This window comes from Mesocricetus auratus, unplaced genomic scaffold, assembly GCF_017639785.1.
Source record: "Mesocricetus auratus isolate SY011 unplaced genomic scaffold, BCM_Maur_2.0 Super-Scaffold_4256, whole genome shotgun sequence".
NCBI classification, from domain to species: Eukaryota; Metazoa; Chordata; class Mammalia; order Rodentia; family Cricetidae; genus Mesocricetus; species Mesocricetus auratus.
This window is the reverse complement of record NW_024429182.1, coordinates 92,482,729-92,495,813: the sequence shown is the minus strand read 5'-3', so window position 1 is coordinate 92,495,813 and position 13,085 is coordinate 92,482,729. Positions and strand designations below refer to the sequence as shown.

General features: G+C 41.4%; 2 protein-coding genes across 2 annotated transcripts; one reads left to right on the top strand and one right to left on the bottom strand.

The window, feature by feature from the left end:
• Positions 1-688: 688 nt before the first annotated feature.
• On the bottom strand, positions 689-9,339 carry LOC121143986 (interferon-induced very large GTPase 1-like). The gene is given in 1 exon segment (XM_040756923.1): positions 689-9,339. A coding segment is annotated over 1 exon segment (7,317 nt). The 3' UTR covers positions 689-2,022.
• A 1,819-nt stretch (positions 9,340-11,158) lies between these two features.
• Positions 11,159-12,727, top strand: LOC121143985 (ras-related protein Rab-14-like). The gene has a single exon (XM_040756910.1). The coding sequence runs from the start codon at positions 11,340-11,342 to the stop codon at positions 11,985-11,987; it is 648 nt and encodes a 215-aa protein (XP_040612844.1). The 5' UTR covers positions 11,159-11,339; the 3' UTR covers positions 11,988-12,727.
• The last annotated feature ends 358 nt before the right edge of the window (positions 12,728-13,085 follow it).

Genomic DNA, 13,085 nt, shown 5'->3' with positions numbered 1-13,085 from the left:
GTGGGGTCACTGAGTTTGGGATTACTGAGAATTTACAATCCAGGGATTAGAGTCAGAGACAAATGGCTAGTGAGTTCCATGATCAATGGTCAGCATAAAATGGAGTTATTTAAAGCCATCATACAGCCTCCTCTTCCTTATAGCTTCCTGAGTCTTGAAAGGGACTTAGGAAGACATCCCTTTTAGGACTGAGTGATCCAAAGTCTCTTACTCTCTGCACATTGTCCAGTTGTGGGTTTCTGTGTTAATTCTCATCCATTATGAGGAGATGCTTCTTTGATTGAACAAGGCACTATTATGAGTATAATAACATTTTATTACAATGTTGTTTAGCCAAATAATAGCAATAGGCTTTCCCCTAAGCCTGAGTGACCTTAGACTCTTGGTCACTTTAACAATGTTAGTATGGGTTACATCTTATGGAGTGATTCTTAAACCCAATCACAAAGTGTTTGGTTAGCTTCACAAAATTTATGTAATTATCACACTAGTGTATAGCTTACAGGCAGGTCATAGTTATAAGTTGCAGGGTTTGTATCTGGGTAACACTGTGTTTTGTATATCAATTTTGGTGATTTTTTTGTTTCTTTTCCTATAATGAGCAGAAAAATGCCAAGATAGAAGGAGTGAAAAGAATAACAATAAAATCAGGAAAATAAATTTTATTTATCTTTTCTTATTTGCTTGATAATATTTTCTGAAGACATGGCTTTCTCCTGATCAAATCTGCGTTATTCTTTTCCAGAGCAGAGTCTTCTTAAATTTCTCTGCTTTGGAATTCTTATTCTCAATGAAGGTTGTTACACTGAGGTCAGCTATTGTCTTAGGGGTTCTATTGCTGTGAACAGATACCATGACCATGGAAACTTTTATAAGGAAACATTTAATTGGGGTGACTCACTTACAATTCAGAGATTCAGTCCATTGTCATTATGATGGAGAGCATGTGGGGCAGGAGTAGTGGAGAGTGTTATATCTTACAGGTAACAGGAAATTGACTGAAACACTAGGTGGTATCCCGAGTGTAGGAACCTGAAAGCTCACCCCAACAGTGACACACTTCCTCCAAAAAGGCTATGCCAACGCCAACAAAGCTACACCTCCTATTAGTGCCACTCCCTGTGGAATTATGAGGGCCAGTCAGATTCATACTTCCACATTCTACTCCCTGACCCCCATAAGCTTGCAACCACAACGTAATACAAAAATCATTTAGTCCAACTTCAAAAGACTCCATAGTCTATCAGTATCAACAATGTTTTAAAGACCAAAGTTCATAGTCTCTTCTGAGATTCAAGAAATCTCTTAACTGTTATAATTTATAAAAATCAAAATCAAATAGTAGACCACATACTTCCAATATATAATGGCACAGGATATACATTATCATTCCAAAACCTGGGGAAGGGAGCACAGTGAGGAAGTACTAGACCAAAGAAAGACAGAAACTCCAAACTCTTCATCTCCATATCTGGTGTCAAAATGCTCTCAAGATCTCCAAGTCAGTTCGGCTTTGTTTACTGCAACATACTTCCTTCCCTTGGACTGGTTCTACTCTCTGTTAACAGCTCTCATCAGCCGGTATTCCACAATTCTGGTAACTCTAACATTTTGGGTTCTTCAAGGCAATCCAGCTTCAACTTGACAAATATGCCTTTCTACTAGGCCCCTATTTAGGGACATCCCTGACACATGCCTGTCTTCAGTGGCTTTATACCGGCACAGAGACAAATTACATAACCCATTTCTTCTATCCTTCATTCTAAAGCCAGAATATGGCCTACTTTTTTAATTATATCATCACTAGCTTTCTGCCTTTTACTCCCTAAGCTTGTCTGTCCTGAAACTGAATCTATAGACCAGGCTGGCCTCCAACTCAGAGATCTGTTAGTCTCTGCCTGGAAAACCAAAAAAATCTGTATATTAGTAAATCTTCAGGTCTTGAAATAGTAACTTATTTAAATTTACATACTTCATTTATAAGCTACAATCTTGAAGGAGCCACCTTCACCTAAATTGGTATTAGGTTCCCTTAGTTAATATGAAATTTTCCAGTTTTATACTTTTGCAATTATTTTCCAAGTCATTAAGTACTTCTTGCTTTGTGATTTTGTTCCATGAATCTGGAATAGTACCTAAATTTGTAAATTTTTTTCCATATTTCTCTTCTAGTTCTGATCTGAAGTGACAGATAAACCACTTCCAATATGGCTGGCTAGATGAGTCTGGTGTGATGCTCCATGTAGCAAAATTATCTCCTGCTTCTCGATATTTCTTGTATGGGAATGTCTGGAGGTCATCTAAAATAAATGAACGATCACTTGCTACAGAAGTAGTACAGATGTTAGTGACAAAGTAGTCTGTTTTATGATAATACCAACCATTGACAGCCTTAGGGCGGTGGAAAGGCACACTGTGGTCTCCTTCATGTGAGGGAACAGTGTTTGTACAAATTGCTTTACAAAAAGGACACTGCTTCCAGCAGCCACAGAGATGCTCAGAGAGAATTTTCTCAATGTCAGGAACCATTTCATCTATGAGCCTCCCTGAGCAGTCCTCTTCTACTTTCCTCATTGCAGGATCCAAAGCTGCACTCATGGCTTCTTTGAGAAACTCACTATCCTTTATCTCCTGGTGCTCGATGCTTATCAGGTTTCTTCTTGGAAAGATCAGGTTGCTCCCTAGGTGATCACAGAATGAATCCAACCAGTCAGAAGCAGTGCTGGTTTTATCTTTAGCTACTGCTGTGGACTCATGAATGGCAGAGAGGATGGCATTCTTGATGTCACCTAAACTTATTTTTAAAGAGGTCTTAATTTTTTTACCTTCTTTTTCTGAACAGTATTTTCTAATGTGTTCACTAATGTAATCCCTAAAGAAGGATTCTGGCTGATGAATGTATTGCCAATACTTATCAAAGTTTTCTTCTTCAGCTAGAGAATAGAGAATATGATTCTCCAGGTTAGCTCTGTTTCCATTGAATGCAGGGCATGTGGCTCGAATGTCCCCAGCTACTTTAAGACCCATTGTTACCCATACGGTGTCATAGATAGCAGGAGTGAGCTTGAGCCACAGGAAGTCAACAAAGGATGTGATGGAGGTGGCACCTTGGCAGGAGATCTTAAAACTCAAGAAGAAATCATCTTTCTTGCTCTCCAGATAGTTCACAGGATCATTTGCTTTCTTGAATGCCTTGTGCATTTCCTTGAAACTTTTAGATGCTCCTTGGAATAAGCACAAGGATAAGTCAATGGTGTAGTCTCTTGTAAATGTGTAGTCTTCCTCTGGGGGAACAGATTTCAGTTCATTTTCTATTATCCTCAGGATTTCATGAAAATCATTCTGACTGTAATCACGCTTTTGCTTCCAAATGTTTTTTATTGTTTCATTCTTTCTTGAATAAATGTTATTAGTAGTCTTATTAATGGACTCTTGATGACAGGTTTCTAAATTCTTTGAGCATATCATATACTTTTTTTTCATTTGGACATGCTTAGAATAATTGATTTCAAACTCCTCTCCAGACTTTACTTTCAGTCTTTCCACAAAGTTTTTCTCTTTCTTAAAATACTCCAGAAGGATATTTTCAAAATCCAAATCAATGTCAGGCTCTTTGACAGGAGGTACAGTCAAAGACACACTGTCGATCCAATTTGTCCAAAGTTGATTGAATTTCTCATGCAACTCTTCATCACTCAATTCTTTACCTTTCACATCTAAAGCCAACCTTCGGCTCCTCTCTAATAATTCATTTTCATACTGTGACTTTTGGTTATCTAGTCTTTCTTGACTTTGTCTGAGACTGATGAGTTCATTGCCTTTCCTTCTGGTATCTGAAATAAGTGTATCTCTAAGAACTAGTAGCTTATGTTCAAAACTTGCTTTCCATTGAATCAATGTTTCCCTATCTGTGTCTTCTTCAAAATATTTGTTAAATTCTTGTTTGATGGTTTCATATTTCTTATTAATTGGACTTTCCAGTTCATTAGTTGTGAGTCTCAAGGTTTTCCCATTTTGAATCTGATTGTTCAGCTGATTCTGTAATTCCAGCACATGATGCCTCAGCTCCCAAGTCCAGTGGTTATACATGGTTTCCAGTTTACTCATGGCTATTACCTCTTTGGTGTTCCTGAAACTGAAAATGAAGTTCTCAGTGACCAGGGCTTTCCACAAATCTTGAACTCTAAATTTGACATCTGAGATTTTCATGATCCTTCCTCTGGATTCCTGCTGGGCAGTTAAAAGAATACTATTCGTTAGTTCCTGGACATTGTGACTATAGAGAGGATTGGGAGGAGCCATTGGGGGATTGCCATTCCAGAGGTGAGCAAGGTAGTACACATGAGTATTGACATCAAACTTAATGACATCGTTGAAGCAGGTGATATTTGAGCACTCTTCCTGTTCAGCAGCTAATGCAGTCATTTCATCCAGTCTCTGCTCCAGTCTCCTTCGTCCTTCCATAGTTTGGTCTTTTGCTGTTACTTCCCCTACATTCTGATGGACAAAGAAGCAACTGGGGGAGATTTTCACTTGTTTCATTCTCAGAAAGGCCTGGACAACTATTTGAAGGATGTCCTGCATCTCTGATGGATTCTCCCCAAAAATATTGATCAGAGTCAAGTTTCCAAGGCCAATGACAAATGTAGCCAACTCATTGTCTCGATTCTGGGACTTGGTGTTGAGTTCTGTAGCCCGAAGTCCTTCTGTGTCTACAACAAGAACAAAATCAAAACCAAGCTTTTCTGTGAATGTTTCTTCCACCTTCAGGAGCTGCATATAGGCCCCCTTTGTACATCTGCCTGCGCTGACTGTGAACTGGAGCCCAAACAGGGTATTCAGTAGGGTGGACTTTCCTGAGCTCTGCAGACCAAGGATAGAGAGAACAAACAGCCTTTTATCTCCAACTTTCTCTGAGATCTTGTCCAAGACAGCTGCCATCCACTTTACAGGCACATATGAAGCATCCCCATCCATGAGCTCAATGGGAACACCAGCTACCATCAGGTCTGCAGCTATTTGGGGGAGGCAGAGGAAAAGGCTATCTCTGGAGGAGGAAGTTGCTTTCAGAGCTTCATAGATCTGGCCAACTTCTCGGAGAACATGCTCAACTCCTAAAGTACAGTTAAGAATCTCAGTAGAGATGGCTTCTATCTGTTTCTGCCTCTGGGAGCTACTTTTCGGTGCCTTTTGCTTTTCTTCCTGTAACACTGTCCACAAAGATTGTTGCTTTGCATGCAAATTCTCTAAGTGTACAGAGGTTAGGTTTTCCAAACCCACACTTAACCAGTGTAGGAAATAGAGTTTGCGGTAAATTTCTAAATCTTCCTTGAGAATTTCTAGGACAGAAACCATTAAATGGTTGAGAGGAAAGGCCTTTTAAAACTGCTGACATCGTATTTCCTGTTTTTCTTCCTCAATCTCACTCTTGTGTTGTTCAATGCTCAGATTCCCCTTTTCTCTCAGATGATAGAGTTCCTTGTCCTTCTTACACCAATGATGCCAAAGTTGTCCCTGAAGGGGAAGCAAGTTTTCTTTTATGTCAGGTAACTTTAATAGCTTCAGAAAGTCCATTATAGTCTGTGCCTTTTCTTTATTTTCCCTTATCTCTCTTTTATCTTCATCAATCAGAAATCCTTGTTTTTTTGCTATCTTTGAACAGTCCTCTAAACTGAGAGTTGTATCAGAGAGTTCTAGAGAATATTTGATGGCGATTGTGAGCTCCTCTCTTAATTCTGCCTCATTTATATTTCTGATGCCAATTTTCATCCTTTTCCCAGAATTATTGGCTATGGCCTTTTCTTTGTCATCAATCAAACAGATCAGAGGTCTCAATGACTGACAGAGGTGTCTGACAAGATTCTGGTTTTCTTTGTTTTTATCAGAAGCTGACATGAGGATCACGATGAGAGAAGAGACATCCTGCAGGAAGCTGAGTTGTTGCCTATGTTCTTTGGCATCTCCATGAAGATTGGTGAAGGTGACACACTTGTCAAACATGTCCTCGCCTTGACAACCAGGACAGAACCAGCAGATCTCCACTACTCCCTCCATAAGGAGACAGTGTTTGTGGCTTCCTCTGCAGTGTCTATGGAAGAACACATCATGTCTACTTTTACTGAGGAGAGAGTTCATGATCTGAGACTTGGAAGCAGAGAGGCCATTTCCAACCCTAATGAAGGACACAATGGGGGAAGAGACTTGGCACATCTGCTGATTCTTGTGACTGTAGCTTTTGTCCTGTGGTGATTTACTTGACTCTTGCCAACTTCTTCTAATTTGTCTTAGTGACCAGAGAGAAAATTCTATCTGAGAAGTGTTAGGATTTGGCACCAAAAGGGGGAGTGCAAATTGACAAATGGAAAGTTTGGACAAAATATATTGCCTGGCAAGATCATCTGCACAGTGAAAAATGGCCATCTGGATGTCCATTGGGTGAATATGGGACTGGAACTCAGAGGCAGAAGGATTAGTGACTTCATCTCTATCATCAAACAACTCTTCATATGGATCAAAAGCCTCATTTTCCTGGTTGCAAGGATATACAGAGTTTTGGGCTTCTGCATTTCCAGCATTTTTGAAGACTAGATGTCTGAACCCACAATCCAGCATCAGTAGCTTTTGTAGGAAATAGAAAGGAAGTTCCTGTTCAGATCTTGGCTGTGTATTGTATACAGAATTCTTATAGATCAGATGGAAGTCAGCTCTGCTCATCTTTTTTATGTAGTGTTGCTCTAGACCTAGACGTTGGAGTAATGCTAGGAAAGAGTCATTTTCTTTGATTTCCTTCTGTGCGTTTTCATTGTCTTGTTTATTATAAGCCTCTTTTTCTTCAGGGTTGAGACTTTGTTTTTTCACCTCATCCATCTGCAAAGTAGAGATAGTGTCTGCATAGTTCCCATCAATGAGTAATCTCAAATTATTCTCTAGATTCTCCCAGTCATGACCTGTTTCAAATTTTTTGAGGACATGTGCAACTTTAGTAGACAGTAAGTGCTCCATGTACTTCCTTGTTAATGTCAATCGTTGTGCCTTTTCTTCTGGAGAAATGATTGAGACCCCAAATGTTGTTGTCAGAGCTTTGAGTACCAGGAATGCCTGTGCCCTGTCAGTGCAGATAGTTTTGAGTTCCTGATATCTGTGCTGGACAGTTTGTATTTCATCCAGAAGAAAGGTTAACTTGGCATACCCCAGGAGAGGCTGAAAAATACTGCTTTCTAGCTGGTAGCCTGCACCAGCTGCGATGGAGAGTAGTAACAGCTGCATATCTTTCTGCTCTGCTTCTCTGAGGTAGATCAAGAAGGAGTCAAGAGCTGTGATGACCTCACAGGTAGCCTTTCTTTGAGCCTCTTCTACTGTTTCTGTGAACTCAGAGTTGATATTTACTTTCATGAGAGCCTTTTGGATTTCTTTCAAACTTTTAAGGAAGTCAGACAATTCAGTGATTTTAACTTGTTGTTCCTCTGAGTCTTTCTGGTAGATCCACTGCATGATTGACCTTGCTTGAGGAAAGTTTTTCACTTTGTTGACATGAGGTTCTAGAAGACTACAGAACTGAGATTTTATAAACTGGGTCCTTTTAATAGATGTATTTTTACAAAAGTTGACAGTATCTATAAGAAAATTCTGCAGGTCCAAATCTGTGAGACACCTATTAATCCAAATATCATAGCCTTTTGTTTTGTGAGCCAATGTTTGCATGAAATTCAGTAGCTTTTGAAGCTGCTCTTCAGGGTCAGAGACCTCCCAGGATTTCATATCTTCTAGGAAAAGTCCTGCTTCCTTTTCAGAGACCAGAAACTCTGCAGCCTGGATGTGGGCAGCAAGTCCAGTCAGAGCAGAGTAGTTATCTTCTAGGCAGTTAGCCACCAGAAAGGGGTCCTTAAAATTGCTTCTGTGATTTGATACGATGATGTCCCAAATGGGCACCAGATGAAGTTCTCGGTCAATGACAGACCAGGTTTTATTGCTAATGAGAAGGCCATTTGTCCACTGAGAAATTCCATTTGCTTCGGGTGGTCCACCTATCTGGGCCACAGATAATTGGACTTGGATTTGGAGCTGTTGATTAGTTACATTTTGGCAGTATTTTATTGAATATGAACCTGATGTTGTCATCTCTCCCCCAACTTCACCTCCAAAACTGCTTGAACTTTGCCTCATGTAATTATTCAAGGCTTCTGCTGTATGCCATTTCACATGATCCAGCTGGTCACTTCTGAAACCCTCTGAAACGGCCTTCCAGCAGTAGATTCCCCCAAGGTGCAGAGGACCTTGATTAGCATGAGAACCAAATCTGTTGAAGAAGTTTTCAGTCATGTTCCTCAGTGAGAGGAATCTGTCTGGTCCATCAGTGAGTTCCAGTTGCTCTTCAATGATTTTCAGTTCCTTGAGTGCAGCAGTGGAGAGTTGCAGCTGATCAGTTCGAAAGTGGAACGAGGCCAGGGGCACATAGCTGAACTTGGATGAACAGAAATAAGAATCCTCTGAATATGAGTGGTGAATGTCTTTAGATCCTGAATGCTTGCTTTGATCTATACCATCTTCCAGACTAAATCTCCAGCACCCACCCTTGTCTGATATCATTGCTCTAAATCCCTGCTTCTCCAAAGTTTGAATGAACAGGGATTCTTCTTTGGAAGATGTGAATTCTTTTGTTTCCATCCATTTCCCTTGCTCAGGTCCAAAAAGGGAGAATTCCTTGGGGACTCTGAGCAGTCCTTCTCTTCTTGTTACCAGGTCCTTTTGGTGGCAGGTCTTGTAAATTCCCTGAAGGGCCAGCCCTCCAGATGCCCATCTTACCAGGTCTCTATCTGAGAAGTTTTCACTGTTTGCCAGTGTCTGTTCTATGTGACTGAGATGTCTCTCCATTGTTTCAGTGACGTCTTTTAGGGGCACTTCGGGTCCAGGCCAGCACTCTTCAGGGATCTCCATTGCTTGTCTCAGCTCTGCTTCTTTCCTCCTCACTGCCTCTTCCTGTCTGTGCTTCCCTTGTGACTGCAAGGCCCTCAGTTCCTGCAGTGCCTGTCCTGCCTGCCTCTGCCTGTTCTTTATCATCTGTCCTGGAGTCTCCTGGAACTCTGCAACACTATTTGGCTGTGAGAGGTCAAGAAGCTTCTCTAGGGCCTTTTTCTCCCATGTGTGTTGTGTCTGGGACTTCAGCTTCTGGAGGTCTTTTTCGTCTAAGTGTTGTAAGGCCTGGGCACAGGTCACACCCAGGTCTTCTTGAAGTTTAGGCAGCCAGTAGTCAACAGACAGCCCCACTTCTGTCAGCACCTCCTGGAGATTTTGCTGTCTTCTAGGCTGAGGCTCATCAGGGGTGTACTTTGCTGTTGCCATGGCTCTGTGAAGAACAGATACTTATTTAGTCTGTGTCTCAGTTTTAAGCAATCTTCTACACACAGTCCAATGTGTGAGTGTTCTAAGGAGGCATGATGGAGGAAATCCTTCTGCATATATGCTTCTCTTGTTAGTTGATGAACAAAACATTAATTGGCAAGTAGACAGACAGGAAGTATAGGTGGGGCTACCAGACAAGGAGAATGCTGGGAAGACAAATGCAGAGAGAGAGAGCCCTCGGGGAGATGCATTGTAGCTGCTTGGGAGATATGGCATTCTTCGGTAAGCCAAAACAACATGGAGATATATAGATTAATAGAAATGGGTTAACAATTAAGAAAGCTAGCCAATAAGAAGTCTGAGCCATCAGCCAAACAGTTTATAATTAATATAAGGCTCTGTATGTTTATTTGGAGTTAAAGTGCTGTGGGACAAGGTGGGAGAGAAACTCTGTGTACAAATGGCACCCTCAGTGTGAGGCAAGAATTTCCAGATTAAACGGAACTGCAGTGGGCTTCCTTGTCTCACAGTCTCATGTAGCCATGATGCAGAGACACTGTGGCAGTCGGGCTTGAACACAGCATGGCAGATTCTTGCTGTGGTGCACAGAGGCTGCTTCTCTGAGTTGCACAGCATGCTGCACGGCAGACTTAGCTTTTACTCATGCAGACAAAAAAGGTCTGTTGGCAGTATGCTACAAGCTGCTTGATGACAGCATATACCAGAGTAGAGGTGGTAAGTGCAGCTCCCAGAGCTGGTGGTAAACATACCCACCAAGTTGGAAAGCCTACCTGGTTGGAACCAAAGCCAAACTGTCTGCTTTAATCCTAGCAATGCTGTTTAGCAGATGAAACATTCGTGGTCAGAAAAAGATAGAGATTTACAGTAAAGACATATTAAAAAAACCTCTAAATGATTTGAAGTGTGTTTAAAAATATATGTATGCTTGGGAGAGAAAAGGAATAGGATAACGTGGTTAAACACAAAATAGAGTGACTAGGTGTGGTGGTACATACGTTTAATCCCAGCACTCGGGAGGCAGAGGCAGGCAGATTTCTGTGATTTCAAGGCCAGCCTGGTCTACAGAGTGAATTCCAGGATAGCCAAAAATACACAGATGTTGAGGAAGTCCTGTGTCAATAAAGCACTGCTGACTGCTGGCCAATAGGAATCTAGATAGGTGGGACTAGGAGTCCAGGAGGACTCTGGGAAGCGAGCCTCATGAATCTCCGCTTGTCGCTAGCAAAACAGAGCCCACCTGAGAAAAATGCTGCTATCAAAAATCTGTGCTTCTCTCCGTTCTTCTGTTTCTAAAATTCCTTTAAAGCTTTGTCATTCTACCTGTAAATTCATCATCCCACTCCTGATCACCATTATGTAAAAGGAAGCTTTTTCCTTGAGAGAAGCCTTCCTGCCAGCCTGGTTCCAGAGCCGCATCAGTCCCAAATAAACACACAGGAGGCTATATTAATTATGAAGCTGTTGGCCTTGCTCGTTTCTTACTGGCTACCTCTGACTTAAGTAATTACCCCATAATTGTTAATCTAAGTATTTCTCTTACCGGAGAATAGTTCCGGGCTTCCTACCCCATGGCGTTACATCTTGACTCTCTGTGTTTCTCTTTCCCAGAGTCCTTTTGGACTCCTAGTCCCACCTATCTTGATTCCCTATTGGCCAGCAGTGCTTTATTGACAAATGCACAGGACTTCCCCCAACACACAGAGAAGCCCAATCTCAAAATAAAAGTAAAAAAATAGAGTAACAAAAAATGCCATGTAAGAATGAAAAATACGATCTTGGATCAGCCGGAGGAAGATCCTGAGCGACTGCAGCCCTAGTGTCTGCAACCTCAGGCCGGCCTACCTCCCTGCTGGGGTCTCGGCTGCTGGATCCTGGCCGCCCTCCAGCCGTGTCTGCTCTCTGCTTTCTCTGCTTCCTTGTCCTGACATCCCCCTCCCATCCAGAAAGCTGCCCAGCCACCAGCAGCCCCCAGTGCCACCATGGCAACTGCACCATACAACTACTCGTACATCTTTAAGTATATTATTATTGGGGATATGGGAGTAGGAAAATCTTGCTTGCTTCATCAATTTACAGAAAAAAAAATTATGGCTGACTGTCCTCACACAATTGGTGTTGAATTTGGTACAAGGATAATTGAAGTTAGTGGCCAAAAAATCAAACTGCAGATTTGGGATACAGCAGGACAGGAACGGTTCCGAGCTGTTACACGGAGCTACTACAGAGGGGCTGCAGGCGCACTCATGGTGTATGACATCACCAGAAGAAGTACATATAACCACTTAAGCAGCTGGTTGACAGATGCAAGGAATCTCACCAATCCAAACACTGTAATAATTCTCATAGGAAATAAAGCAGATTTGGAAGCACAGAGAGATGTTAGCTATGAAGAAGCCAAACAGTTTGCTGAAGAAAACGGCTTATTGTTCCTTGAAGCAAGTGCAAAAACGGGAGAGAATGTAGAAGATGCTTTTCTTGAGGCTGCCAAGAAAATCTATCAGAACATTCAGGATGGAAGCCTGGATCTGAATGCTGCCGAGTCTGGTGTACAACACAAACCCTCAGCCCCGCAGGGAGGACGGCTAACCAGTGAACCCCAACCCCAGAGAGAAGGCTGTGGCTGCTAGTGACCTCTTTGCTCTTGCCCCTCATTTGACCTTTCACATCTGTCTGTTGGGAGCAGTACTTTTTACTGTTTCCTTGTCTTCTGTACATCTTACTGGGTTTAATTAAAAACAGAAAAAAACAACTCTTGTAAAAACAGTTTAACAATACCAAACTGCTAAACAACTAGATGTAATCAGGTTATCAAAGGCAAGTAGAGTAATAAATCTCTCCTGCATGGTAAATCTAGACTTTCCCCCTTTGATTGTCCTCGTGATAGGTTTGTCACCAATATATGATTTAAAATGAGCACTGATGCGGGACTCGATTTTTACCTTCCCCTTTGGCATGGCTTTGTCTCACTGTACGGTTAGATTCGATCTCTTCGGACTTTCTCCCATCTTTAAACTGTTCAAGTATGTCTGTTGTAGCAAGAAAGTTCATTGCTGTGAAATGACTTCCGATGGTAGAGAAAAGGGGGTCTGCAACTGCTTTTGTTTTTGTTGGATAAATTCCCTGTTGTAGAGGTGGCATTTTTCTTGATGAGGTTTGCTTGTCTTAGCCTTGCACAGGGAATAATACCCATTTACCTTTTCTTTTGCTTAATTAATAGCTTTATTTTTTTGCACCATTTTATCCTTTTCTCTTTAACAGAAAGTAAATATGTATAAAATTTGAAGAAACCTAACTAACAATACCTTCTGTGTATATTATTGTAATGAAGAAAATAAATTGATTACTGGCATTGGAACAGTATAAAATACCAGTTTGTACAGTGTGACCTATTGTGACTATGTTACTCTCTTCCATTTCACACAAGGAAATAGACACAACTGCAGTTTCACAAGTAACACTGGCTCCACTCCTTGGTGCTGGCAGTGACTGGGGACAGAAATAGTGCTAGAAAGAGCTCCTGGCATCAGCGGAAACACTAGTGGATTCTAGTCCATCTTTGCACTGTGGCTTACCTGCTGATTTTCTTAACTGTTCTTGTATAATCAACAATGTGCTAACCTGCTTTTCTTTTTGTAAACATTTTGTGTTACAGGCTGCATTCTTGCCTTACTGTATAGAAAAAAGGAAGAAGGCTGGGTTTAATATTGCACATTTTAAGCTTTTAT

Excerpts from the sequence above, each read along its gene's own strand:
- LOC121143985 (XM_040756910.1), top strand. The coding sequence starts at position 11,340 with ATGGCAACTGCACCATACAACTACTCGTACATCTTTAAGTATATTATT.